This window comes from Pantherophis guttatus, chromosome 8 (assembly GCF_059756535.1).
Source record: "Pantherophis guttatus breed Tessera chromosome 8, ASM5975653v1, whole genome shotgun sequence".
NCBI lineage: Eukaryota > Metazoa > Chordata > Lepidosauria > Squamata > Colubridae > Pantherophis > Pantherophis guttatus.
The window spans coordinates 105,755-131,985 of record NC_142070.1 but is presented as its reverse complement, the minus strand read 5'-3'; the positions used below and the strand labels follow the sequence as shown (position 1 = coordinate 131,985).

The 26,231-nt window shown below is 54.1% G+C and overlaps 2 protein-coding genes across 8 annotated transcripts in view; one reads left to right on the top strand and one right to left on the bottom strand.

Annotated features, from left to right (window-relative positions):
* Positions 1-117: 117 nt before the first annotated feature.
* On the bottom strand, positions 118-16,768 carry LOXL3 (lysyl oxidase like 3). Of its 7 annotated transcripts, none has more exons than XM_034426040.3 (15): positions 16,298-16,756; positions 11,512-11,642; positions 9,846-10,166; positions 9,377-9,540; positions 7,090-7,301; positions 4,235-4,454; positions 3,954-4,134; positions 3,594-3,748; positions 2,639-2,812; positions 2,049-2,208; positions 1,601-1,844; positions 1,392-1,507; positions 1,115-1,251; positions 687-798; positions 118-590 (listed from the first exon to the last, which is right to left on the bottom strand). In XM_034426040.3, the coding sequence occupies exons 2-15, from the start codon at positions 11,594-11,596 to the stop codon at positions 517-519; spliced, it is 2,355 nt and encodes a 784-aa protein (XP_034281931.1). In that variant the 5' UTR covers positions 11,597-11,642; positions 16,298-16,756; the 3' UTR covers positions 118-516. The 7 variants fall into 7 exon arrangements, with proteins under 7 accessions (XP_034281931.1, XP_087731510.1, XP_034281932.1 ...); XM_087875384.1 differs by having other exon boundaries at positions 9,846-11,083; positions 16,298-16,383; XM_034426041.3 differs by having other exon boundaries at positions 3,954-4,131; positions 16,298-16,322.
* Positions 16,769-17,108: 340 nt separating this feature from the next.
* Positions 17,109-26,231, top strand: part of DOK1 (docking protein 1) — a 19,606-nt gene continuing 10,483 nt past the window's right edge. Inside the window, exon 1 of the mRNA XM_034426044.3 lies at positions 17,109-20,711. Within this exon, the coding sequence (XP_034281935.2) occupies positions 20,016-20,711 (696 nt within the window). The 5' untranslated portion in view covers positions 17,109-20,015. The remainder of the gene's footprint in view (positions 20,712-26,231) is intronic.

Here is a 26,231-nt window from a genome sequence, read left to right as displayed (position 1 = left end):
CCTGTTTCCCGCAGGGCGGCTGCATTCTGCGGCACAGGCCTGAAGCAGGATGGAGGAAACGCTAAGGCGGCAACAGCCTCCTCCCTCTCCCAGACACTGAGTCAGGACACACCTGGGGACACAGACAATTAACTTTATATAGGAGGGCCCAGGTTGGTCCCAATGCAGGCAGTGCTGAAGCCCCAGATAAAGGCAGTTGGCTGGGCGGCTGAGCAGAGACGTCCCCTTCCCAGCTAGATGCAGGAGCAGCTGTTTGGGATGCCTGCGGCACCTCTTGTGATCAGAGAAGGACAGTCGGCTGAGAAGAATGCCAGGGAGGGAAAGTTGTGGGGTGGAAGTCTTGTCCTGGCTGAGCCGTTGGGACGGATAGTGCCTTTCAGCTGCCCAGGAGTCAGTCCCGCCTCATGGCAAGGCAACTACTGAATTGTCAGCTGGGGGGATCAGGAGCCCTCTTGCCCGCTGCTGTGTCACTGGTGACAGCTGCCCGCCTTGTGCCCAGAAGGAGGCAGCTGCCGCCTATACAACCTGGTTGTTGCTCTGTCCTGGATACTGTTCGGAGGGCCCGTTGGCCTCATTGCTCAGGGCATCACCTGTGGCAAGGCATTTGAAAAGGAATGAATTGCTTTGACACAAGAGGCCCCAAAGAGCCCACTGCCAGGTCTGCATCCCCCTTGGGCCTGCCATACCTATGTGGCAGCGATGCACCCAGATACGGTGGCCGTCATACTTGCAGCTGCATTTCATGGCATTGTTGGTGAAATCGCTCTCTGCCACTTCATACCTGGGGTTGATCACCACCTGGGGAGGAGAAGGTGAGATGGGAGGACAGCTGGAGGTGAGGCCCACAGGACGGGGGTGCCACTGTGGCTGCACAGCAGGGTTGGCTTTATTGGGCATCCCATCTCATTTCCGCCATCTCTCTGGGCTGCAGGACAGAAGGCCCAACTTTGCATTGTGCTCTGCTGACCTTGTGAATCTCCACCCCGTGTCCAGCTTTGCAGCTGAGGCCTGGCAGCCTCCGCATTTATGCCCTCCCACACCTGGTGCCCAGATTCGCGACATTGCTGACTGAAACCACCAAAAGCCACTCCTGCCTCTTCCCGCAGAGCCTCACCTGCAGGATGTAGTTCCCTGCCTTGACATCTGTTATATCGATCCACTGGCAGTCAATATCATGCCTGTAGAGGTCCCAGCAGCCCACTGTGATGCCCTGCTCTCCAAAGTTGGCACATTCGTAGCGTTTGCCCACCTCTGCCCGAGGGAGGGAGGGAGAGAAGGAAGGCTGGATTGGGCCTTGCAGGCAGGAACCCTAACCCTAGCGTGTAGATCTGAGGGTGGGCGCAGCTGGACACCTGGCCCTGCTGGGTCACGGCCAACGCAGGGCTGCCTACCTTCTTCGCATTCTGTGTCCTCCAGGCAGAAGCTGGCTTTGTGTCCTTCAGCCACCCTGGTCCCGTTAAGCGTCAGGAGGTCGTAGTGCGTGAAGACATCCATGCTGTGGTAGTGCCTGAAATGGGAGAGCCCAGAGCATGAGAGCCCCTGTTCTGGGTAGGGGGAATGGGGGGGGATTCGCCAGGCTGCTGCCCCTCCTCACCCTCACCCGTGGCACTCGTGCCAGACCCAGGAGTGACGTCCTGCCTTGGGGCGGAAGTCGGCCCGGCCATTGTTGTGGATCTGGGAGGAGAAGCGCAGCAGCCGGCGGTGTCCATAAGGCCAGTTGGCACTACGGGCAGTGCTGGACAGGCAGTTCTCCTCTGCCGCGCAGTAGAGCATGTGCAGAGGGCGGTCCTCGATGTACGCCGTCTCTTGCACCAGTGCCGCATGGAGCAACAAATCTGAGGCAGCTGTGAAGATGGAAGGAGATGGGTGCTGCCTGGGGAGCTAAGAGGTCTGGTGTCTGTCTAGCAAATCAGGTGGGATTTGACTGAAGACTGCATGGGGAGTCCCCTGCCTGTCCTGACAGGAGAGGGAGGCTGGCCTGTGGTGCTGGGCTCTGGCCAGGCCACATAAGCCACAAATTGGGAAGAAGGCACCCCAAACGCTCTTACTTTCGGAGCAGATGACGCCAGCAGCAAAGCGGGTCCCTGTCTTCCGGCAGGAAACTCTGCTGTCGTGCTGGCAGTGGCTCAGCGTCATCTCATGCCCAGCACACCTCACTCCACTCAGCACCATTTCGGTCACGTTGCTGGCATCCCAGTACCAGGTTTCCTTGGAGACCATGCAGGAGGAAAGCGAGAGGGACGCTCGGTGAGCCCAGCCAGAGGTGGAAGTGCGGCTTGACTGGCCCTCCAATGGGAACACCCCGCCCCCAGCCACCACCCCCTCCAGCCGATAAGAGCTAGGGTTCAGCAGCCCTGAACCCCTGGCATCTGCTGGACCAAGATAACCCTGTTGGGATAACCCTGGGCAGCTAGCTCTCCAGCCTCCGACAGCCTTTGGTTAATTTCACATGGGAACCGTTATGTGCCCTGCCCCCACCCTTCAGGCCAGGTGTGTGGGACCCACATTTGTGGCATGGCTTAGGCCCATGGGTGAATCCCTCCCCCAGGGTGCACCAGCCTGCATGGGGAACTCCCCATGAGGTGGTGCCCAGCCTCCCTCCTAGCAGCCAAGCTTGACCTTGGCAGCGGTGACCTACTTGCAAGCCATGGTTGGCAAAGCCCAGGCCCAGCTGACGGCAGGCCACCATTGCTTCGAGGGTCCCCCAGCCTTCTCCGCAAATCAGCCCCCACTGGCGGGCACGGTTGCCCCTGGCTGCCATGGCTACTTCGACCCGCCCCTCAAAACGGCTCCGGCCCCCACTTAGGCGGATCTGTGGAGAAAGTGAGGGAGGCCTGCCTGAGCCAGGGAGGGAGGCCGGCTGCTTCTCCGGGGAGTCCCTCCAACTATCAGCGATAGAGAGGCTCCCCTGCTGCCAGATTTGCCCTCTCCTTTTTCTGGATTTCCCAAGATGGCCCCAAGCCCCCTATCCTGCCCCCTTTGCAATTTCCTCCCAAAGTCTGCCAGAGACTTCCTTTTGGGTGGGGGCGGAAGGACGGACCACCCAGGCATATCTCACCTCTTCCCTGAGGCTGGACCCTGCCCTCCTTCCCAGAGCGGAAGAGGCATGGGAAAAGCTTTGGATGCCAAGGATGGCACAGCGGCACCAGAGTGAGACCCTGGTCCAAATGTAAAATGGGGAGGCATTACAGAGCTGGGAGTGGGAAGAGTTCCTGGAGTGCGATGGGGAGAGATCAGACAAGTGGCAGCCACACTTTGGACTAGCCAAGAAAGGCGCCGGTTGGCCCCTTCCAAGACAAGCCTCGAGCTGGCTGTGTGCAGCCACATGCAGACAGCTGCAGGGTGCTTAGGATGGGGGCCAATGGTCCTTTTGCTCCCCGCTGAGTGGGTCAGGTGGGCTGCTCAGGTGAGGCACCTACAAGAAGACTGCTGGGGGGGGGGCTTGGGAGCCATGGAAGCCTTGCCCCACCCTGTGAGGAGGGGGGCTCCTGCTCTGGGGCTGCCCCCAAGGCCTTGGTCAGCTGACTGGCCAGAAGAGAGGCGCTGCTTGCACCCTCCCCCTGCCCCCACCCCCGCTTCCCTGCCCAGCCAACCGTGGTCTCATGGGCCATGTAAGGCACATTGCAGCGGACGCCCGCATCCTCCGAGTGCCTGCAGTCCTGCTGGGTGATGTTCTTGTGTGGACAGCTCCAGAGAGACTTTTCGGGGCCCAGGCACTGAACCTCACTCAGGTGGATCTGGCCCATCCCTGTCCAGAGAGTGGAAAGTCAAGAGCAGCCTTCCTCGCACTGACCCCCCCCCCAAACTCGGCTGCTGCATCCCTGCATCCCAGCTGCTAGCAGGGGTGCCGCAAAGGCTGCTGTGACCCTCCCAGCCCACTGGAGAAGCCTGCCTCAAATAAGCCCAGAGTCGCTTGTGGTGGCACCAGATGATCTGGCTGGTGTCCCCCTCACCTTGGCCCATGCGTGCTCCTGTCAGGGCTTCCTTGGCACTGCCAAAACCCAGCTCACGGCAGACCACGCTGGCTGACAGCAGGTTCCAGCGGTTGTCACAGACGGTGCCCCACTCGCCATTCTTTAGCACCTCCACCCGGCCCTCGCCAATCTTGGCCCCCCCTTTCAGCCGGACCTGCTGCTGTGGAGGAGCACAGGAAGGATCAGTGTCAGGGGCTTCTGTGCCCAGCCCGCCTTCCCCGGAGGCATCCTGGATGCCAATGGCCCCATCCTTTGCTCACCTGTTGCTGCGGCTGCTGCCCTCGCCTCTTTTTCTGGGCATTTCCTGCAGCAAAGAGGAGGCCTGGCACACAACTCACCACGGCCGGCATGCCGCCCTTGCAGGTCCCTGTGACATTGCCCTTGTAGAACTCGAAGGAACATGTGGAAAGGTGCACCTCGTTCCCGGCACAAGCAACAGAATGCAGGTGGAACTGATGCTGCTGGCGCTGCAAATACAGCCTGTAGGAGAAGACCAAGGGGTGGTGTGAGCCATGCAATTTCGGACAGACCACTTGGGCTTCTGCCTCCCACCCCCCCCAATATTCCATGGGGGATGGAGAGCCTCAGCAGGCCAGTCCCTTCTACAGCAGGGAAAAGCCCTGGTGGCACCCAGAAAGTGCTCATCTGCTCAGGCCCAGTTGCCCGTTGGTGCCCTACAGACCACCTGCTGGTTTCCTTGGTGTCAGGGTCAGCAACCCCAGGAAAGCTGAAACCCCAAGTAATGGCAGCCATTCTCTCATGAGTGCCCATCGCATCACGGCTTGGCCACATGCAGAACAGCCCTGTTGGACTGGAGCAGGGCGGTGTGGCATCAGTGAAACCCAGGAACACCCTCAATGCCCAGGAAATGCCATGGCCAGCTCTAGTGTGTGAGGCTGTGGTGCTGCTTCCAGAGGGGCCGCTCACAAGCTTTGAAAGCTCCAAGGAGGGCGAATAGCTGCTCGTCTTGGCTCCTTTGCAACAGGTCATCGCCAGCGGTTGCCATTAGGGTAGTGGACACCTTGTGCAACCTGCATGGCTCTAGCCAAAAGTCTGGCTGCCACTTCCCAGCACACTGCATGATTGTCATACAGAAAGCCAACAACTCGGCCCCGCTGCAAAGTGCTGCTCCAGTAGGCAAACCGGGGTGGTGGTGGTGGTGAGCTTGAGAACCAATGCACGGTTCAAACCATCTGAGTGACAGCCACTAGAATGGGGCAAAATATGCTGGTTTTCGGAAGGTGCACTGGGTCTCCAGCTTCTCAGCTCTTTGGACAGCCAGGAGTTCCTGGAAAGACACTAATGCTTTGGCCAGTTGCCTTGCCTTACACGGGGAGAGGCAGATGATGGAAGAGCATCGTCATCTGGATCTGGGCCTTCTCCTCGCAGCCCTCCTGGTTGGCAAAGGAGCCCCTTTTCCCCCAAGGTGGATGAAGGCCCTTGTCCTCACCAATGAGTCAGCGATCAAACTTCCCTGAGTGAGACAGAGCACACTGGTGCTCTGTTTAAGGCAGCTGCCAGATGGCCGCCTCGGGGCCTCCCAGCTGCTTCTGCATGGAGAGAAGTTCTGGCTTTGGGACGAGGCTGGGGGCACCTCTTCAAATGACCGCAGAAGCCTCTATGAAGGGCTTTTATTGCAGCTCTCAAAAGTTTCCGCCTTTGAATAAAACTGGCTGGTCAGAAAAGGTGCTTCCAGACACCTCCAGGTGGGCTATCGTACACAAACATGGCTCTCTCTCTACAAGGGTGTCCCAGCCCGGAAGTGTCTTCACACAGGTTGCTTTTCAGAAGCACCCAGGCTGCATTTCAGCCCAGAGAGGCTCTGGATGCCCCCCTGGATGCAGCAAAAAACACCCCAGGGCCCCTCTGGGACGGCTGGTGTGTCCCCCAGCATCGCCTCAAGATGTCACATCAAGGACAATCAGGCAAGTTCACCATCACCAGACAGTGGCCTATGCTTTGCCTTCCCCGCCCCCCCCCCGAAGTGACCTCAAGAAGGTCGGATGAAATGGCGACCTTCCCACTCAGGGGCCTTCTGATTCTGGGACTTCTTGGTGTTTGTTCCCAGGGAACAGAGAGGGGGACAGGCTGCCCTCTGTGGGGATGTTGAAGCAAGGACTGAAGAGCCCACAGTACGGAAGGCTTCGACTGAGTAGTGGGTAGGACTGGATAGCATCCCTGGCCCCTCCCCATTCTCCAGCACTAGCCCTCTGCTCCACCCACTCGTCAGGAGGACCACTCCCAGTTCAGGCCTCTGAGCTAAGGGGTCGACCTGGTGCTTGCCCAAACAGAGCAGAGCTGTCCGGGCCTTGCCTTGCCCTTGTCCTTGGGAGTTCTCAGCAACTCCCCAAGAGCCCACCCCTCAGAGAGGTGGCCCCTGCAGCCAGGAGTGAGTGGAACCAGCCAGGCAAACCATGGATCTTATGCCCACAAGCCCAGAAGCCTGTTGGACACACCAAGGGATGCTGTGGAATGAGGTTGCCCCCTTCACAGCTGGATCTGCCACCCTGGCCAGGAGGATGGCCAGGGCAATCTGCTGCCCGATTGGTTTGGGTTTCTTGTTTGATCTGCCTGGAGAAGGGAAGGCAACAGAGCCCCTTTAGGGAGGGAGCCCTGCCCTTATCCCAGGCAGCCCCTTCCTGTCTCCAGTTCTGCCCTGCCCTGCCCTCTGGGCAATTCCTAGGCAAAGCTCAGCTGGGCCCAAAGGGAAAAAAGACCTTCAGGAGGCCAGGCCCACTGAAACACCGTCTGGGCTTCCAGGAGATGATCAGTTTTTTAAGCTGCGGGGAGGTGATACTGATTGAATGACCTCCTTTGCTTTTGCCACTGACCATGGCTGCCTTTCTCGACAGGCCCCTCTTTCCCCCGGGTATATAGCATGGCAGGCCCCTCTTTCCCCCAGGTACATAGTGAGGGCATGACTTCCCATTGTTCTCCAGTAAGGCAGAACAACTTGTTCTGTTGTGTGATGCAAGGTAACCAGTATGGGAAGGTCACCCCCGGGACAGCCTCCCCTGCAGAAAACAGGGAAGGGGGACGTGGTGCCTTTTGAAGGTTCCCACGCTCCCCACAGCCCTGCTTGAACCAAGCCGAGCAAGGCAGCCTGTGGGCTCACTTGTAGAAGTTGCGGTTGGCCTTCCTCTCGGCCGGGAAGCCCAGCATCCCACAAATCACACGGCTTTCCTGACTTCCCCAGTTCTCGTCGCAGATCTGTGCCCAGCTACTTTTGTGGCGGACTTCCACGATGCCCTCTGTGACGGGCAGCGGACGCTTGGCCTGAGACACCACTGGGCGCAGGCGCACCTCCTCCACCTGGTTCTGCTCTGCCTAGAGAGGGGGAGAAGATGTCACTCAGGTTAGCACATTCACTCCTGAGGGCCCAGCCAGTCTGTCCGGCCAGAGTGGTTGGACAAATTTCTCTCTCTCTCCTCTGCCAGGTCCTCTTGGGAGGGGAGCTTCCCCTCCTGCACAAGCCTTTCTTCTGTGTGCTTAGCTTCATGGCCCTGGCCCCACTTTCTCTTCCCCCCTCTTCCAATTGTTAAAGAGCTGCTATATTTAGGGAGTGGAGAAGGAACTTCTGCCAAAAGATTGGATAGAAGGAAAGAGGAGGTGAGACTGCCTGGAATAGAATGCAATGAATCACAAGGGCCACAAAGTGTGTAGCATCACGTAAGGAGAAGAGTAAAAATGGATGATGGGTGGAATAACGATCTGAAAGATTGTAGAAAATGTGCCCAAGAAAGCAATTCCTGAAAGAGGGAAAGAAAATAAGTTTGATGTTAACACCGGGAAAGGTGTTGAAACAAATAATTGGGCAGGCCATTTGCAAGAAATGCCACTTCCACTAGACCTTAGCAGCTCAGATGCAATTGATCCCATCTCTTTCTTCGACAAAGTAAGTAGTGGAAAGGAGGAATGCGATTGATATAATTTACCTTGATGTCAGCAAGGCTTTTGACAAGATTCCATGGGACATTTTATATTGTTTGGATGGCGCTATAGAAAGTTGGCCCTATAACTGATTGACTAATTTCAGAGTGTCAGGATTAATGACTAATTTTAGAGATGAATTAATAGAGGGGTCTTACAGGTGTCTGTTTTGGGGCCAGTATTGTTCAACATTTGTACCCCCGATTTGGAAAATGCAGTTGAATGTCCAGTGCAAAACAACACTGCAATCTAACCTGGGCAGGTGTGAAATGGAGGCTGAGAGGAAGAAGTCTTTTCAGGGGGAGAGGAATATAAGGCACACATATTGAATGGGGGTTTGTGATTTGGGAAGACTACACTGAGAGGGGCTTGTGGGGGTGTCACTGAGACAAGTTGAACATAAGCAGCGGGGGGGGGGCAGCCTAACAGAACCAGCAGCATCTTAAAAACATGCAGCCCCAATTGTCTTCTACACAGCCCTGGTTTGCTCTGAGCACGTTCAACTCTTCCATTCCATATTTCCAGGATCTCAATCCCAGCAGGGCCACAGCGAGAAAGCAGGCTTCTTTTTATGGCAGCATCAGAATGCTGACAAGCCCTTTTAGAGAGGCCCACTTTTCAAGAGACCTGCTCTTCTGTTGGTGGGCAGCACCTAAAACAAGCCCACTTCTCAGTTCCTGGGCTGAGAACCATCTGTGCAGAGCAAGTCAGTTTGCTACACGTAACTTCAGTGGCCATTGCTGCCTGCAAACAACCGTCAAACATCTTGTGAAGGCAGGGAGCCACATGCAGGAGATGCTTCATCTGCCTGGCAAAAGGAAAAAGCGGCTGATGCTGCCAGAGGGCCTTTTCCTGGGCTTACTCAACACAATAAACCAGAAATGAAGGAACTTCATATTGATGTGCATGTTGAGTAGCCTCACCTATGCTAACCAGGAAAGCGCAAGGGATGGGTGCCTCCATGTGATTCTGACCACTTCGGGGCCTCTGTCCGGGCCAGAGAGGGCCTATCTCAGCCCCCTGGAGACGGGGCCAGCAGCCCAAAGAAGAAAGTCCTGCTAGGAAGAGGGTCCTCCAAAATATCTTGAGAGCTTCAGTAAGAGAGGCTCACCTAACCTCCCAGGCGCAGTTTGATAATGGTCCTTTTGTGCCCCGAGCCTTTGGAGACCTTATTGCCTGAAGGACCACCGTGGCCATCCTGTACTGGATTAGGAGCTTTTGGAACAGCGGATGGGGAACGGGACTGACTTCTAAGCCTGGCCGTGGCTTCCTCCCACAGGCCTCTGAAAGGCCTTCATGGGTTTCCCTGGACGGCCATAGCCCTGAAACTGTTTGGGGCACAATGACAGAGGCAGCATCATTGCGTTGACTGAGTGCCGCCCTGGATTGGCCTGATGCTCCTTACGTTGTTTTTACGCCTCTCGCTCTGACCCATGGCATCACTCCCCAGCTGCATCTTCTGGAAAGCTCACCTCAATCACATTGGAGTCAGTGAAGCCGGCAATGCGCTCATCCTTGCAGACAACACCCGCATCCTCCTCGTGGGAGCAGTCGCTGTTGCCCCAGCCCCGGGACTGGCACTCTGCTATGCTCTTCTCATGGCCACCGCAGCTCACGTTGTCCAGCCAGATGCGCCCTGTGGAGTGACCACCGGAAAACTCAGGACTGGGACGCCCAGGAGGTCATCTGGGACTCAGAAGCACCAGGAGCTGTGTGCCAGACCTTTGGAAACACAGTTGCTCAGCGGAGGCACTTTGCACATGCTTAGTTACGCTTGTTACCTCAGGTAGGGCTTTCAGCTTGCTTCAGGGCTGATCCCTGGAGTTTGGGGGAAGTGGTGCATTCCTATCTTACGATGACCCCCCTTCTCCAGCCCCAGTGGCCAGGATCGGACAAATTTGCCCTTGGGGGGGGGGGCATCCCTGCCCCAGTGATGCTCACCAACTCCTTTGCCGTATTTTGCACTGTGAGTCCAGCCTGTGGCAGCCACAAACCCCAAATGCCGGCAGAGGATGTGGGCGTTGGCCAGCGTGAAGTCGTCATCACAGATGGTGCCCCATTCCTGGTTGTAGAAAACCTCAATGCGCCCCTCGTTGTGCTTACGGGGATAGCCAGCCAGTCGGAAGTGCAGGTTGGGCGATGGTGGGCTCTGCCTGGTGGGGGCTCGGCTGGGTGGCTGGGCCAGACTCACCCACAGCCAGGGGCCACACAGGAAGCCAAGGAGTGGCCGCTGAACAACACGCATCTTCCTTGGGTCAGGGCCTGCATGGGGTGGGAGATTAGTGCCCACTGCTGGCTGAGAGCAAGGATGCCTGCCCAGGTCTTTGGCCTCACCCTCCACACAGCAGCAGCAAGAGCCTGTAGGTGCTCAGAGCTCTTGGGGCAGGGGGCTCGAGCTGAGAGCCCCCTGCCCTTGGAAGGCACCCAGTCTTGAGGATGCCAAAGGAAGTCTTTCAGATTGGCAAAAACCACAGGCAGACCCATCCTCCTCCTCCTGACCTGGGCATTGCCCTTGCCTCCTCTTCTTTGACCTTGCCTCCCTCCTTCCCTCCTTCAGCTCAGCTCTGCAGGACAGAAAGGCAGCCCCAGGTTGCACGAGGGACATTTCTCCTCCCTGGCCACAGAGGTTATGCTGGGCACACAACAGCATGGGGTGGCAGAGGTGGTGGTGTTTCACCCTTCTGCATTTCAAGCAACGTCCTTGGAGCCTTTTCCATTAGGGAAGGCAGCCCCTTCCCCAAGAAGCAGGGGGCATTGGTGAGGTGAGAATAAAGCCCTGTCTTTCATGGTGGACCAACAGAGCAGCCTCAGTGGTCAAGCCAGGGGCAATTCTCTCCATTGAAGGCCCTTCTTTTGACCTCCCCCACCAACCGAGCAATGGATATGCCAGGTGAGAAAGGATTATCTAGCTGCTGGCATTTCTTTTCTGGAAAGTGGAGACAGAACAATGGGTTGGGGACACTAAGAAGGCCAGGACAGCATCAACTGGTCCAGCTGAATCCCAGTCCCTCAGCAGATCAAGGATTGGTTCTTCAACAGCCGGGCCAGAAGAGAGGAGGATGCCAAGGTTTCCTGGCCTGCTCCAAGGGGAACAGGGTGGGTGGGATGTTCTCAAGGCAGCTTTCAGTCTGATTGACCGAGTCTTTCTGGAAACAATTTGGCCATTCTCCCAGTACTGCCTGTTGGAAAACTTCACATTAATAAGCTGGCTCTCCCCCTCCACCCCTGTCTGAGACAACTGCTTGGTCATTCTATAATGCCAAGAGGCTGTAGGGCAGCCACAGTAGCAGCCTAGGAATTACTTCCCCCCCCCGCTTTGGTTGTGACCAGAGCTCTCTGGCCAGGACTGCTCTCTTCCTTCTGGAATCTGGAGAACCGAGCCTCCCTTCCTTCTGAGGGGAGTCCTACCTCAGTGGTGTATCCTCAGGTCATCCTGCACCACGTTCAGTGCCTCAGGGAGTATCTGTTTTTGGCACTGACCTGGGGCAAACAGCCCCACCCCTCAAGTCCCCCAGGCCTGTCCTAGGGGAGTCTGATTTCAATCCTGCCTCTGGCACAAATTGTCAGATGGGGAGCCAGGAAAGCCTGAAAAGTCTCCTCCTCTTACTTGAACTTCTCTGCTGGGAAGGAAGGCCAGCTGATCCTTTAGGGCTTCCTTTAACTTCTGTTGCTTTTCCAGGGGCAGCAGCCATGTCCGTCTTGTTTCTGGCTCTGAGATTGCAGAAAATAGCGTTGCCCCTGGACAGCAGAACAGGCCTGTGGTTGCCTCACTGGAGCAGCAAATCCTCCACATGTCACTGATGGTCCCTGGGGGTTCCCAAGATGGCTGCCTCCTCTGCCCCTCCATCCCCTCCTCCTGCGGTGCAAGCCCCCCCCCGTCCAGCATCGCGTTTAGATATGGAGTGGTCAATCTTGATGCCGTATTGGCTCTGGGATGGCACAAGTACCTTGTTTGTGTTGGGTAGGGTCCCACTGCAGCCCCCTCCCCACCTGTAGCCCTGTTCCTCTGCTGGTGGGGGACATGAACAAATGGGGGAGCCTGAGGAGCTGCTCAGGGAAGCTGGCCAGTGACAGGGGGAAGGGAAACGGCTGACCCCCTGCTGGTAATCCACTGTCCAGAAGCCAATCATCTGACTGGGTTGCCCTGAAAAGAGGCTTTGAAGCAGGGCACAGTTTGCCCTGTATGTGCTGCCTGCCCTGCCCTTCCTTGGTTGGTCCCCTTGGTTGGTCCCTGGTTTCAGAGCCCCCCTCTGACTTGCCACCTTCTCCTCCCTCGCCCAGGACCCTCTGGACATGGCTCCATTGAGGAAAGGGATGGGGGGGGGGCTTAGTGCACAAGGCCCAGAAGCCATCACTGATATGGGTTGCAGTTTTGCCTGTTATTATTCCTTTCTTGGCCTGAATTGCACCCTGGCTCCAGCAAGGCTGCCTAGTGGTGCATTCCCTGCGGAGGTGCTCCTCTCCTCTTTCAGACCCTGCCTGCCCTGGTGTTTCCCTTGGGGGGAGGGGGTCTGATTCTCTTTGTCCATGGTTTACCCTTTGCCTCCTCCCCCTTATTAAGAAAGGCTCTGGACCAGGGGTGAAATCCAGCAGGTTCTGACAGATTCTGGAGAACCGGTAGCAGAAATTTTGAGGAGTTTGGAGAACCGGTAGCGGAAATTTTGAGTAGTTCAGAGAACCGGCAGATGCCACCTCTAGCTGGCCCCAGAGGGGGGTGGGAATGGAGATTTTGCAATATCCTTCCACCAGGAAGGAATGGGGATTTTGCAGTATTCTTCCCCTGCCACGCCCACCAAGCCACGCCACAGAACCAGTAGTAAAAAAATTTGGATTTCACCACTGCTCTGGATGTACATCTAGGACCGGGGAGGGAGGGAGATCTTCCCATTGGTCCATTTGTGAAATGCCCAGAGAGCATGTCCGAAGAGCGACAGGCATATCAAGTGGAGTTCTGAATGCTGGAGCCTCGTTCATGCCCACCTTTCAAAGGGTACCACTTGCACTGCCCCGAGTCCTCAGAGGGGTGGGGGTCGGGGAGCCCTGAGCTGCCAAGTCGGAAGAGGCGGAGTGCCCTCTTCCAATTCCAATCCCATTTGGAAATGGCTGAATGTGGGGCTGCAATTTAGAGGAGGCTGCTTCTATGACTATGCTCAGTGCTGCCAATTTATTTTTTTATTTAAAGGATTTATATGGCTCCCGTCAAGCAACGCTGGGCAGCTCACAACAACAATAAAGCCAATAAATAAAATATTCATAAAACAGTGAAACCATAACACAGAAACCCCTCATCCAATTTACAAGTTGAGTGGGGAAGAGCCATCTTATGGGAGAGTCAGCAGGAGGTGACAATGTATGCAAACTTTGCAGCACATTTGCAAAATGTGGCACAATTTGAATACCTGAAAAATCTTTCAGTGGGGTGGTAGTGGTGGTCTTTCGTGAACCTGGGGGTCCAATTCTGTCTAGCTGAGTTTCTAACAACATGCAACCATCCCCGGCAGGCTTGAAGTTGAAATGTATGGAAGCCAAACGTGGCCTCACTACCTTCCTTTGGCCGTTTTCCAAAACCCCAAGGCAGCCTCAGCTCTATCACCAACTATCCACTCCTTTTGGAATGGGTCACCGGTGAGGGGCTTCAGTTGATGTCCTGCCCTAGGCAGGGGGCTGGACTGAGGGGCTTCCCACTCTGAATGTGTACACTCCCACCCAACTGAAACACACCAGAATTTGCTCAGGAAGGCCTCCCTCTCAGTCCTCAGAAGGAATATCACGGTTAAAAGGAAATTGAAACTGAAAACAGAAGGCTAGATTAGTTCAAAAACTTTTGAGATTATTTAAAAATTCTGACAGAAAGTGCACATCACATTTTAAAATGTTCAAACAGGATAGGAGAGGTTGTGTAGCAGTGGCAAAGCAGAATAGAGGGAACTTTGGATCATGAACTCTGGCAAAGGCCAAGCAGAAGCAACCCTCCCCAGATCAACCAGATGCTCAGGAGGGCCTTCCTAGATGGGGAGCATCTGTTGTGGATTGGGCAATTAAGTTCTAGAGACCAGCACTTTCCTTGCGCTGTGACAAAGGGAGCAGATGCAAAAATGCCCCAAGGAGGAAAGTGAGTATAAGGACATCTATATGGGGAGGGCCCCCCCCAAAAAATGGCTTGTGGGAGAAACTCAAAATGAGAACAGCTAGAGTCGGTGGCTTTGGCTAGGAATAAGTTTTGAGTTATTTTTATTAATTTTATTAATTAATCAAGCCTTATTAATTTATTAATAAGGCTTGAGTTAAATTTTAAACTGATTTTAAATTGGATTGTTTTAATTTACGGCCAAAATATTTAATTATTTTAAACGGTTTTTAAATTTTGTATGTCCTGTTTTTTACTTTGGCTGTACACCGCCCTGAGTCCTATTTGGAGAAGGGCGGTATAGAAATTGAAACAAATAAATAAATAAATAAAAGGAATCCCGCTGGAGGCAGGGGGCGCTGAAAGTGCTGGGGCGGGAAGCAGGGAGCCCTTCTTAACTCCAAGGTAACTTGTTGGAGTCCAGGCTAGTCCCCTGGGCTGGTCCAGGTCAGGATAAGAGAGAATGTGGTGAATTTAAACCAATCCTGGCCAGTTCCAGCGAATTACATCCTAGAGGCCTATGAACTAGCAGAGGTGATCACAAAACCTCTCTGTAAGGTCCGTGAGGAATCCTGGAAAACTGGCAAAGTGCCAGCAGGCGAGCAAATGTCAGCCCCACCTTCAAATATGTGCAGAAGAAAGGAGCCCACTGACTTGGTAGCTTAATCTCTATGCTAGTAGAAGATTCCAAAATATCTACAAAGGTTAAGCTGAAATGAATTTAGCAGGGAGAAATGTGCATGAAAAATGAAAGTCACAAATGTTGGACTGGGGAAACCTTACTTGGCAAAGGGGATCTGGTGCTCTCAAGATGAGCCTGACCCAGAAATGTGGTGCAATTGCTAAAAGGGCCAGTGGGTTACAGGGACAGAGCAGAGTCTGTCCACCCCTGGAATAATTGCATCCAGTTTTGGTCATCACATTACCAAAGATGTGGAGTCCAGATAGTGGGAAGTGGTTGCTCCCTCTACTCTGCCTGGAGTCCTTTGCCCATTCAAAAGGACACAGTCGGGTACATTAACAGGAGGGCTACTAAGAGGGTGATGGGTCTAGTGAGGAAGTGGGTATGTTGCCCTTGCAGAAATGATGCCAAGTTCCCCCTCAGCAGATGCCTCCAGACAGTGGCTGGATGGCACTTTAAAGAGAGCCTGTTTCCTAACACAAAACCTGCCTCTTGACAAGGGGGAAATTAAGCACAGCACCACACAGTATGGCAGCCATCCCTTCCCTCGCATGGCTGTCAGAGAAAGGCCCAGCCTGCCAGGGAGATCAGAGACCAACTGAAAGGGCCCCCAAGCCGGATGGGACCAAATCTAGCAACTTGCTCTTCCGGAGGAGGGGACGGGCTCCGCAAAGGGAGAGCCATCGTGGCCTTTTGCTTCCCCAACCTCACCAAACACCAGCTGGGTTTTTGCCTTGAGACCAGCCAGGAGCCCTTCGGAGGAGGACTGGAGCCCCGGCCAGAGGCCACAGCCTTTCCAGCGCGTCCTCAAGGGGGGAGGGGCTGGAGCACTTTCCCCAACATCGGGCGCTTTCGCACTCAGCAGGCTCAGGAAAGCTCCCTCCCTCCCGAAATAAGATGGGGCAGGAAAGGGGGGTCAGGAAAGGGGGGTCGCCCGCCCGCCCCCCGGATCGTTCCCTGCTCTCCTTGCGGTGGTGTTTGGAGGGTGTGCAGAAGGGGCTCTTCGGGTGACAGACGGCTCCTCCCGCACTTCGCCCCACCGCCCTTTTCTTAAAGTCCAGCTGCCTTCGCTCAGCTAGCTGGCCTTGGCCGGAGCCACCGAGCTCGCCTCACCGAACTGGCTAACTGGGCGCCTGCAGGGAAGAAGGAGCAGCCGAGCTGCCGAATTGGAACCTCCCCGCTCAGAGGCAGTCTATCGCTGAGGTCCACCACGAGCGGGGCTATCTTTATTCCGGCAGGGGAGTTTCGGAGCCCAGCGTGCAGCCTTGAAGCCCCCTCCCCCCTCAACCCAACGCCGAAGCTCGGCGGGAAGGACCGTCGGCTTCGCTCTGCCTTCCACCTTCCAAGCAGCAGCGCCCGAAAACTTCCGAGGCCGCCCGCTCCCGCCTCGCTCACGACCCCCGCCGAGCTGCAGCGAGGCGGAGCTGCCCGGCCTCTGTCGCCGCGCTGCCTGGCAGCCGAGAAGCGAGAAGAGCCGCCAGTGGCCCACGCGCCCCAGACCGCCCAGTTCGTCCCGGGCAGAGGCCCGACTCCCCTAGCTGCCCTGCCCTCCCGCCGCGCCCCAAGGAATCTCCCTCGGCTGACCTGCTCCGTCCAGCCGCTCCGTCCGCCGCTGGCAGGCCGAGACAAGGGCCGCCCCGGCCGGCCTCTTCATCACCCCGCCCCGTCCTGATGGGGCCTGGCCGGGGGCGTCCCGAGAGCGGCGGGTCCAGCCCAGGGCGGGACGGAGCGGGATGCGTTTGGGAGCAAGGAGACTTTCCGACCGCAGCCGGCGCCGAGCTAGGCCAAGGGGGCCAGGAGGGCTGGGGAACAGCTGCGGAGTCCCCGTTTCGCCAGAGCTGCACGACAAGCTACGGGCGGGCCGTTATTCTGTCTTCCCCCCCACCCGCAGGGCATCTCTGGACTCTGCGCTTGGGAGCTTCTCAGAGTCATCCCTTGCATCCAACCCGGAAACGCCCCGAAGGCTTCCGAGGGCCCCAGGGAAAGGTTTTGTGCAGAGGTGAGCCAGGGGGGCGCCCGGCTTGTCCTCCTTCCCAGGGCACTGAAGGGCCACCCAGCGCCTGCGGGCCCCCCCCCCATCTCTGCCAATCGGGAGAAAGGCGGAAAAGGAACGGGGAGGGGGGGAGGGCCAGAGCCCACTCTTTGCTGGAACAACCAGCCAGGTGGCTTCTTTGGCAGGACCATAGAACCTGCAGCCATCGGAACCTTCCAACTGTTGGTATCAAAAAGGGGAAATATTATGTTTGGAGATGACATTGGTATGCTTGACTTCTTTTGGTAGAGCCAGGACTGAGCTGGTGCTGCCCTCCTGGCTGTGACTTTTTAACAGTGGACCACAACGTCCTTCTGGGCAGAGGTGGCAGTGGGGCACAGCTTTTTGATGGTTCTCTTTTCTCTGTGGTTGGTTTCACTCGGGGTGGGGTGGGGGAGGGGAAAGATGGATTTTTGGGATGCCTTGGGGCTGGATACTGTTGCACTTCCTACTTAGCATGAAACTCCTGAGGAGGCCCTTCGTCAGCTACAGGTCATCTAACATCACAGGGCACTGAGGTTAGTCAGCTGTTCAGGTCAATCTTGACTGACCAAGAGATGTGGCCTAAATCCTGCCCCTTGCCAGGTGTGGCCTGAATTGGGAGGTGCAGCCTGGGGGATCACTTCCCATCCTTGCCCCTCCAGGTCGGACAGCCTGGCTGGACTCCCTCCTTCCTCTCAAGGAGCAAGAAGGCCTTGAAACAGGTGCAGCCAGGGATCTTCCATTCATGCCTCGATTATTTTGTATGTGGAGTGCTGCAATGTGCTGTTGTGACCTAGGCTTCCTGAGTCATTAAAGCACACCAGTAGCCTCAAAAACCTCTTTTATTTCAACAGCTGTGAATTACGTTCATTCACAACTGAGTCCCAATTAGTTGCAAAAAGTCCTTCGGGAAAAGTCCTTTGGGATAATCATCAACCTTTATCTCCCTTGACACTCTGCCAAAGACCTACTTGGCAAAGCCCCATGGATTCCAGAATCAAACAGAGATGCAGCCTGGGAACAGAATTAACAATATTGCTTTCCTGCAAAGTACCCATGTGCCTTTGCTCTCTTTTAAGCCTTATGGGAGGGGCCAATCATCTCCAGGCCTTACTCCCGAGTCGTCCCTTTTGTTTTAACTGTTCGTACCTTCTGGCAGCTCTGCACATGCGGGCACTAGGAACAGGCTTCTCCTGTTCCTCTGCCTCTCTGCTGTCCGACTCTGGAGGCTCCGGAGTCCACGCATCACTTCCAGATGGCCCTGGCCTCATCTCTGCCTCTGACGAAGAGCCTTCGTCCAGGCCTTCCCCAGACTCCAGGACTGACCCATGTTCCTCCCCAGCCTCCTCACTGTCCGACTCCGCTGCCAGCTCCGCAGGCTGCTGGCGGACCACAACATGTGCTGTATGCGGAGCTGCCCTTGAAAGCTGCAGCTGGTGCAGACAGAATCTGGAGCATGAGCAGTGATGCCCAAATCACAGTCTTCCATGGGAGCTGCACTAGTTGAGACTTGGCTTCTGGGTGCAATTTGAGCTGCTCACCACAAAACGCTTCATAGGCTCGGACCGAGCTATCTGAGAGGGGTTGGAGCTTCATCACCTGATACCTTCAAGAAAAGATTGGACTGCCATTTGTCAAAAATGGTGTAGGATCTCCTGCTTGAGCGGGGGGTTGGACTAGATGAACTATAAAGTCCCTTCCAACTCTGTTAATCTGTAAAGAGACCCCCGTCTCCCATGATCTGTGCCGATGCTGTGCACCCCAATAAAGGTGGCTAAGCATTATCACTCAGTGGGATCCCAGCCTTCTCAGTTGCTGCACCTGCCCTTTGGAGACCTGGGTCTCCCTCAACTTGCCCACTTCCAAACCTTCTTTTCCCCAGGCTCTGGGTTGAGAGAGGCCTCTTGGAGCTGGTGAATCTTTGCATAGCGCAGGACTTTTACCAGCAGGCTCAGGAAACCATAAATCCTCTCAGGTTAGTCTCTCTGCTAGTGAATCCATAAAAAGATGGAAGAGCAGCAAGACCAAAAGGCTTGCTTGTTCCTCCCTCTTGAAGCAAGGTTGTTTTTTTTTTTTAAGAAAGGCACTGGACTTAATATCTCTGGACAAGCTCGATGAAGCCGTCCGTTAACCTGTACAAGACCCTAGGAAGGTCTCAAGCAGGACAGAGGCATGCCCTCCCCACACTAGGTATCCTACCCTGCTCTCTGGGGGGGGGGAGTCAGTCACTGGCATGTGCTCATTGCTTCTTTCCAAGGGTGCAGGGCATTCCATGCCAGTGCTTTCTCTACAGGCTCCAGCCCGAGTCCTTCTGGGTCAGATGGAGCTGATCTGGTTGGGCAGTGGAAGTCCCCTCTTTCTGAGCAGCCTCTCATTCGCCTCAGCATTTGCAATTTGCCCTTTAGAACCATCCCCCCCCCCGCCCCCAGGGGAGCTTAAAATCAGACAAAGGGTGCAGAAGACTAAACTGTAGGACAAGAAAAGCCACAGCCCTAATTTACAAAAAAACTGGCAGCATGATAAAAATCAACATTATTTTAAAGGCTTGGGAGAACAAAAGTACATTGACCTGGCCCTAAACAGAATAAAATTGACATTGTGTGTGTGTGTGTGTGTGATTTTAGAGGACGGGAATGCCCCGCAGGAGGGCATCCAGACTGAGGTCCCCTATGATGACCTCAGAGGTATTTATTTGATTCCTATAGGGCCCCTTTCAACAAGTGCTCCTTTCAGTCCTGGGCCCCAAGTCCCTGGCATGGGACCAGAAAGGAACTCCTGCCAGGAGGTGCATATGACCGAGTCCTCTCTTCAAAGCGCCCAGGTCCAGTTTTCAAAGGCAGATTCCACTTGCAATGATCTGCAATTCCCAGCTGCAGCACTGCAGTGAATCCACCTGTCCAAGGTGACCCCAGGGCAACCAGTTTCAAGAAGTATCTTCTCCAGCCCTCAGAAGAAGCTGGTGGTGCCCCCCTCCTTCCCCCCAGGAGGCAATGTCTGGAATGGAAATTTCTCTGCTGCAGGGGTTCAGGCTCATACCAAAGAGGAGCCTTGTAAAGGCCCATTGGGGAGTAGCCATTCTTTACGGCTGGGATATTATAACTGTAAGGATGTAGCGATAGTTCCGGTTCATTTGTTTTGGCATGCTGCTGGTTGGTGTTGGTTGGCTTATTCCTGTGGAGATTATTGTGGTATCGGGTGGGGGATGTTTCTTGTTCATAAAGATTGTGGGCCAGATTATTTGTTGTAAATTGCCAGGAGTCTGAAAGAGTGGTGGATTATAACCAGCCAATGACAAGACCTCCTCAGAACCGTTTGGACAAGAGCCATCCTCAGACCCTTGAGTCTGGGGGCCGCCCTCGTGGCGCTTCGGCCCTGTCACTCGGTGGCTTGGCTTCAGAGGTCAACGCAGAGGGCATAAAAAGAGCCTTCCGGAAGCCCTTGGAAGGACACCGATCCCAGGCCAAGGTCCGCGGCTGCTGCTCCAGCCCCGGGTCAGAGACCAGGAGAGCCGAAGCTTCCATCTCCTGCCAGGCCAGGGCCAAGGCGCTTCGGTCGCCCAAGCCAGAGCCTAAGGGATCTCCCGCAAGAGCCTCTTGCCTCGGGGCTACCATTGTTCAGATCGGCGGGCAGGGCAGCCGCCTGCTTCCCGAAAGAGCGCGCCCGGAACCGCAACGCGGGCGAAGCTTCTTCCTTTCAGCGGGACTCACTGGGCGCTCTGCACGTGCTCGGAGCCGCGCCTTTGTTCCGGGGCCCGCGAGCTCGCGCACAGGCCCCTCCGGCGGCCGCCCCTGGCCAGGGGAGGCGGAGCGCGTGACGCGCCCTCGAGGAGCCCGCCCTCTTCCGACGGATCCGGAGTGGCTCCGCTTCGCCATCGTCCGCCGCCGCCGCCGCCGCCGCGCCCAGCTCACGCTCCGAATGGACCCGCCGGCGAAGTCGGGGCCGCTCCTGCTACAGCAGCCACCGGGGTTGCTCCTGGGGGCCAAGGTAGCGACGCGAGGCGGGGCTCTCCGGTCGGGGGGTTCCGGGTTCCTGCGCGCCTTCCTCGTCGCCTCGCCCGCTCCTCTTCCCGTGCAGCCGCCGCCGCCGCCGCCGTTGCCTTCTCTTTCGCTCCCTCCGTGCGGGGGAAGCGCTTCTCCTTCCTGGACGGGCACTCCTCTCAGTTCGGAGACTGGCCCGGGCAGGACTCTTCCGCTGTCGGGGAGGAAGCCGGGTGGGCTCGCACTTCCTGGTTTTGGGACCGCGGGGTAGACGGAGCCAGGCTTCCGCCCTGGTGCAACTTGGCAGAGCTGCGGAATTCGGAAAAGTCGTTGCCCGCAGGAGGAGGCAGGCGCTGGGCACAGTTGTGAGGAAGACCCTCCGGCTGGGTTTGCAACACCTGGGCTGCTCGCCTCCAGTTTTTTTCCGCAGCCCGCCTGTAGTGGTTTCTCGGCCTTTTGCTGACTGGGAGAGGGGGGCAGAAAAAAGCCACCCCTGACTCTTGGGCTGAACCTGCTTCGTGCATTGGGATGCTACCTGTTGAGCTTCCCGCTGAATAGCGCAGATCGGCCTCTTCAAACTTCTGCAGAACCAGGGAGTGTGTGTGTGTTTCTGGCAGGCAGAGGATGGTACAAAAACGTTTTCTCAAAGGCAGTTTTCTATCGCTGGAGCTTTGCCTCTTGCTTGAGGGTTCCTTGAATTTTTCTTCAGCTGTCCTGTGGTACAACTTGTAAAAGTTTGAAAACTGCTGGTGTACACAAGGCATTGCCCTTTATTAAAACAGTGCAGTGTAAGAGACCCCCCCCTTTTAAAAAAAGGGCATGAGCTGGCAACACTTAGGGCCCAAAGATCTTCCTGAATGCAGAGGATTAATCTCACACCTGGGGGGGCTGGGGTTTCTGTCTTGCACATGGGAAACCCAGTTCAGGCTCCGGAACGGGAGAAAGCAGCTTTCTGCCTTTCCGGTCCAGAGGTTAATTCTGAAAGGAGCAAGAGGCAGCAGCCAGCTCTGGTGGGGGTGAAGGGGGGTTGCAAAGGCGTGGAGTAGGAAGCAGGGCTGCTGTGGCTGCTTTGCCATTTCTGGTTCTCGTATCCAGATCATCACCCTTTGGCCTTCCTTACCAGGTTGCTGCTCAGTCACTGCCTCCCTTTCTCTTGCCCCAGAGTTGAAGGTGGATTATTGAGCTAGTTAAGTTTTCATCTTTAGTTCTGAACAGGGTTGCACGCTCCTCTTTTATTTTTTTAATCAATTTATATGGCTGCCCATCTAAAGGTAGATCAGGTCAGGGAATCAATTCTGCGGGAAGGGTGCAACTACTGTTATTGAGATCGGCTCTAATATCAGAATCTTGCAAGTCTAATTGTGCTGTTCCTCCTCCTCCTCCTTATAATCCTGTGAATCAGAGGCTGCTTCCAAATGTTAGCTCCTTACTTTGGACTTAAAAATGCTTTCAGCTCCTTTTGCATAGATAACACTTTCTGTGCATATTTCTGTCCAGGTCATTATCCTTACTCTGTACTTCATGCCGCATTGCACCCTTTGTCACCAGAAGGCTTCTGGGTGCAATTCAAGGTGCTGGCTGTCAACTGTGAAGCCCTGCACAAGGGTCCAGCTCTGCAAAGGTGGTTTTTGCCCAACTGATAAGATCTGGCAGAGTGGTCTCTCCTGGTCCTGTCAATCAAGCAGTGCCGTCTGGTGCGAGCTGCCCTTCCCTCTTACAGTACCTGCCCTATGGAACAGCATCAAATGTGCTTAGCCCCCACCTTAGGGCGTGGCCTCTTTTCTCAGACCTTGGGTTATGTGAGCAGAGCGTCCTCTGAAAGTTTAGGTTAAAAATGATGTTTTTTGGCCAGAAGTTTGGGGTTTCTTATTGGTATTTTATATGTTTTCAGTTTTTAGTTTATTTGTTCAGAGCTGGTGCGGAGTTGGGTGGCCTTACAAGTTTAATAAAAGTAAATGACTTTTTGGTAGTTACGACAGAGAAATTAATTAGCGTTGGAAGTGGCAACTAGGACTTCCCGTTGGGTGAATTCATTTCCTGAGAGGCATTTATGTCAATGCCAGAAGGCTGAGGGCCAGGATATGGATTAGGAGCAACCATATTCACATAAAAGAAACCTGTAGGATGGAGAAGATTGTTGATTGATATGCCACTTCTGAATGCAACCTTTTAAGGAAGATCAGGAAAGGAAACCGTGGGGTGTTAAGATGACAAGTAAGCAGGTGCTCTCCAGACTACCTTTAAGTGACTGCATCAGGCCCTTGGACTAATTTTTATTTATTTATTTATTTTTCATATTTGTATACCGCCCTACTCCCGAAGAACTCAGGGCAGTGAACAGCCATAATAAATACAAATACATATAGAAGTTAAAAACTATTAAGAAACAGATTAAGTAATTTAGGCTCAAAGATTAAAAACATCCAAATTTATCTAAAGAGGTTTAAAACCCAATTTAAAAGCCAGTTTAAAAGCCAATTAAAAAGGGAGAGTTAGGCCAGACCAGCTTGTTGGAATAGAAATGTTTTCAGGGCACGGCGGAATATGCGTAAATCTTGGATGTTTCGTAACTCCGGGGGAAGCCCGTTCCAGATGGTAGGTGCCCCCACAGAAAAGGCTCTCCCCCTGGGGGCCGTCAGTCGACATTATTTGGCCGACGGCACCCTGAGGAGTCCCTCTCTGTGGGAGCGAACTGGTCGGTGAGAGGCTATTGGTGGCAGGAGGCGGTCTCGTAAGTACCCTGGTCCTGAGCCATGGAGCGCTCTAAAGATAGTAACCAAAACCTTGAAGCGCACCCGGAAGACCACTGGGAGCCAGTGCAGCTCGCGCAGGAGGGGGGTTACATGAGAGCGCCACATTGCTCCCATTTAGCCATCTCCAGTGCTCTGGGAATGGAAAGGCAGTGGAAAAAAAAAGTTAAAAAGAGGGAAGTAGTTTTATCCCCCAGACAGAAAGATTCTGGGCAATATTGAGTTGTAGCACAAGTTTATTTATTTATTTGTTCAACTTGTATGCCGCCTTTCTCTGAAGACTCAAGGCGGCTATGGTTAATCCCCGAGGTCACAGATTATGTCCCAAGTGTGCCTTTATTTAATCTAATAAATAGTACTGCTATAAGTGATGATCCTCCACCCAATTATGCTAGATACATGGGGCTCCCCTTGGGGTGCACCCGGAGGCTCCAGTTGGTCCAGAATGCAGCCGCGCGGGGGATTATGGGAGCGACGGGGTGCTCCCATGTGACACCTCTCCTGCACAAGCTGCACTGGCTTCTGGTGGTCTTCCGGGTGTGCTTCAAGGTGTTGGTGACTACCTTTAAAGCGCTCCATGGCTTAGGGCCAGGGTATCTACGAGACTGCCTTCTGCCGCCAATAGCCTCCTACCAGCCAGTTCGCTCGCACAGAGAGGGCCTCCTCAGGGTGCCGTTGGCCAGACAATGTTGGCTGGCGACCCCCAGGGGGAGAGCCTTCTCTGTGGCGGCACCTGCCCTCTGGAACGACCTACCCCCAGAGATACGCACGATACCAGACCTCTGGACTTTTTGTTGGGCCCTGAAAACACATCTATTTCATCTAGCCGGGCTGGCTTGATCCCATCCTTTCGGTTTTAATTTGAAATTGGTTTTAACTGGGTTGTTTTAATTTGAGGGCCGAAATTATTTAATGTCTTTTAAACTGCTTTTAAATTTTATATGTTATGTTTTATCTCGGCTGTTCACCGCCCTGAGTCCTGTTGGAGAAGGGCAGTATAAAAATCAAATCAAATAAATAAAAATAAATAAATAGATAGCTTTGGGCATGACCCTGAATGACATCCAGGAGTGTTTACAAAATAGAAGAACTACTGAACTGATTGGAAACTGATCACAGTGGCCACAAACATAAAACATAAGTAAGCCATAATAGCCAATGAACTACAAAATAGTCCTTGTTGATTTAAAAAAAACCTTCGAAGGAGGGGAAGGAAGTGATAAGGGAAGGTTGAGAGGACCTCAGCAACCTCATCATGTCTCAGGGATGGTTCCTTTGCTGTCAAGCTCCTGCCTTGTCTGCAAGCTTTTCTTCTCCTCAGAAGTAGGACCTGGAAATGGGGCAGGTATTAACATTAAATTCTTGCTGTAAAAAGGGGTAGAAGACTTCATGGTCCTGTCCTGACATTGGTGATTTATGAAATTCCCAAGGGTTCAGAATTAGTGGGGGAACATATTGGAGGAGGCCACTTTGAGGACTCCCCAAGGAGGGAACAGGCTTCTGAGCAGTAAATGCAATTGCAGGCAGGAAGGCAGGCAAAAGGTTCCTCATATCACTGGTGGGATCTGAGTTAAAAAGAGAAGCATCCTTGAAACTCTGTAAATGAGAAACTCGTCTGAAAATGGTGTCCTGAGTGTCAGGACAGTTTTTTTCTCCTGCCAACAAATAGTTGCTTTTGCCACCAAAGCTGGTTCTTTGCTGGCCCTCTCTCCAGATTCGAACGAGAACAACTAGAAATGACGCAAGATGATCCTCAGATGCCTTTGGGCCTGCTGGGAAAAGCAATCTTGATGGTTGCAATTCTTGGTAGGAGTAGCCAGAGGGTCAGGTCTCCATCCTTTCTTTTCAGCTGTTTGTTACTCTTAAGCATGCCTCGGTTTTAATTGCGTTTTCTCTTTTCATTTTGATCTTTAATCGACTGGTTGAATGCCAATTTATTCTAACCCTTGCTGGATTAATGTGAATTTATGTTTTTTATTGTTTTATTTTGCTGTTGCGGAGCACTTTCACTCTCCACATAGGAGAATTGATCCCACCCTCTATTACCACGAGAAGATCAAATTCCATCTTGGGAGTAATTTGGAAAGATTTTTTCTCTCTTGATCAAAACCTGCAGAATGATCCAAACTGTTTGATTGCCACTGTACTGTAGAGCCAGTGGAAGGGGCAGAAAAGAGCCACTTGAGCAAGCAAGGGCCTAAGTTGTTCGATCCTTGGCCTTTTGGCTTAGATGGGCAAAGAGGCTGGGTAGTCTTGATCATACCGTTCATCCTCTCACTCTAGCAAGAAAACGTGGTTCAGGGCCAGGGAGAGGAACGACAACTCAGTTTGGCTGTGAAATTGCTACCCCACAATGAGTTGCCAATTTTTTTTGGTTAGGGGATTAGACCAGCCATGCAAGAGAAATCCATCTGTGGCTTCTAGATAGGTGGAGGTATCAGCAGTTGGGGAAGAGAGCAGCGGGTCATTTCCTGTATCTTGTTGATCTCTCTGGAATTAGAATTGGGATGCCTTTGTCCAATCCAGCTTCTGGGTCTGCAGATGTTTTTAAGAAACAGCTCCTAATTATTTGAGTGTTTTTTCTCCTCTTCATTGGCCTCTGATTAATTTCTGAATCACATGCTTGAAAAAGGTGAGAATTGTTAATTCTTCCCCTTTTTTTGTTTGCCACTAGCCATCTGGCAGGCGGTTTGATTTAAGATAATTCAATCCCTGCTAGGGAAGGATGAAGCACAGGGACGTAAGGTGGATTGCTGTGAAGAATAATTTTCATTATC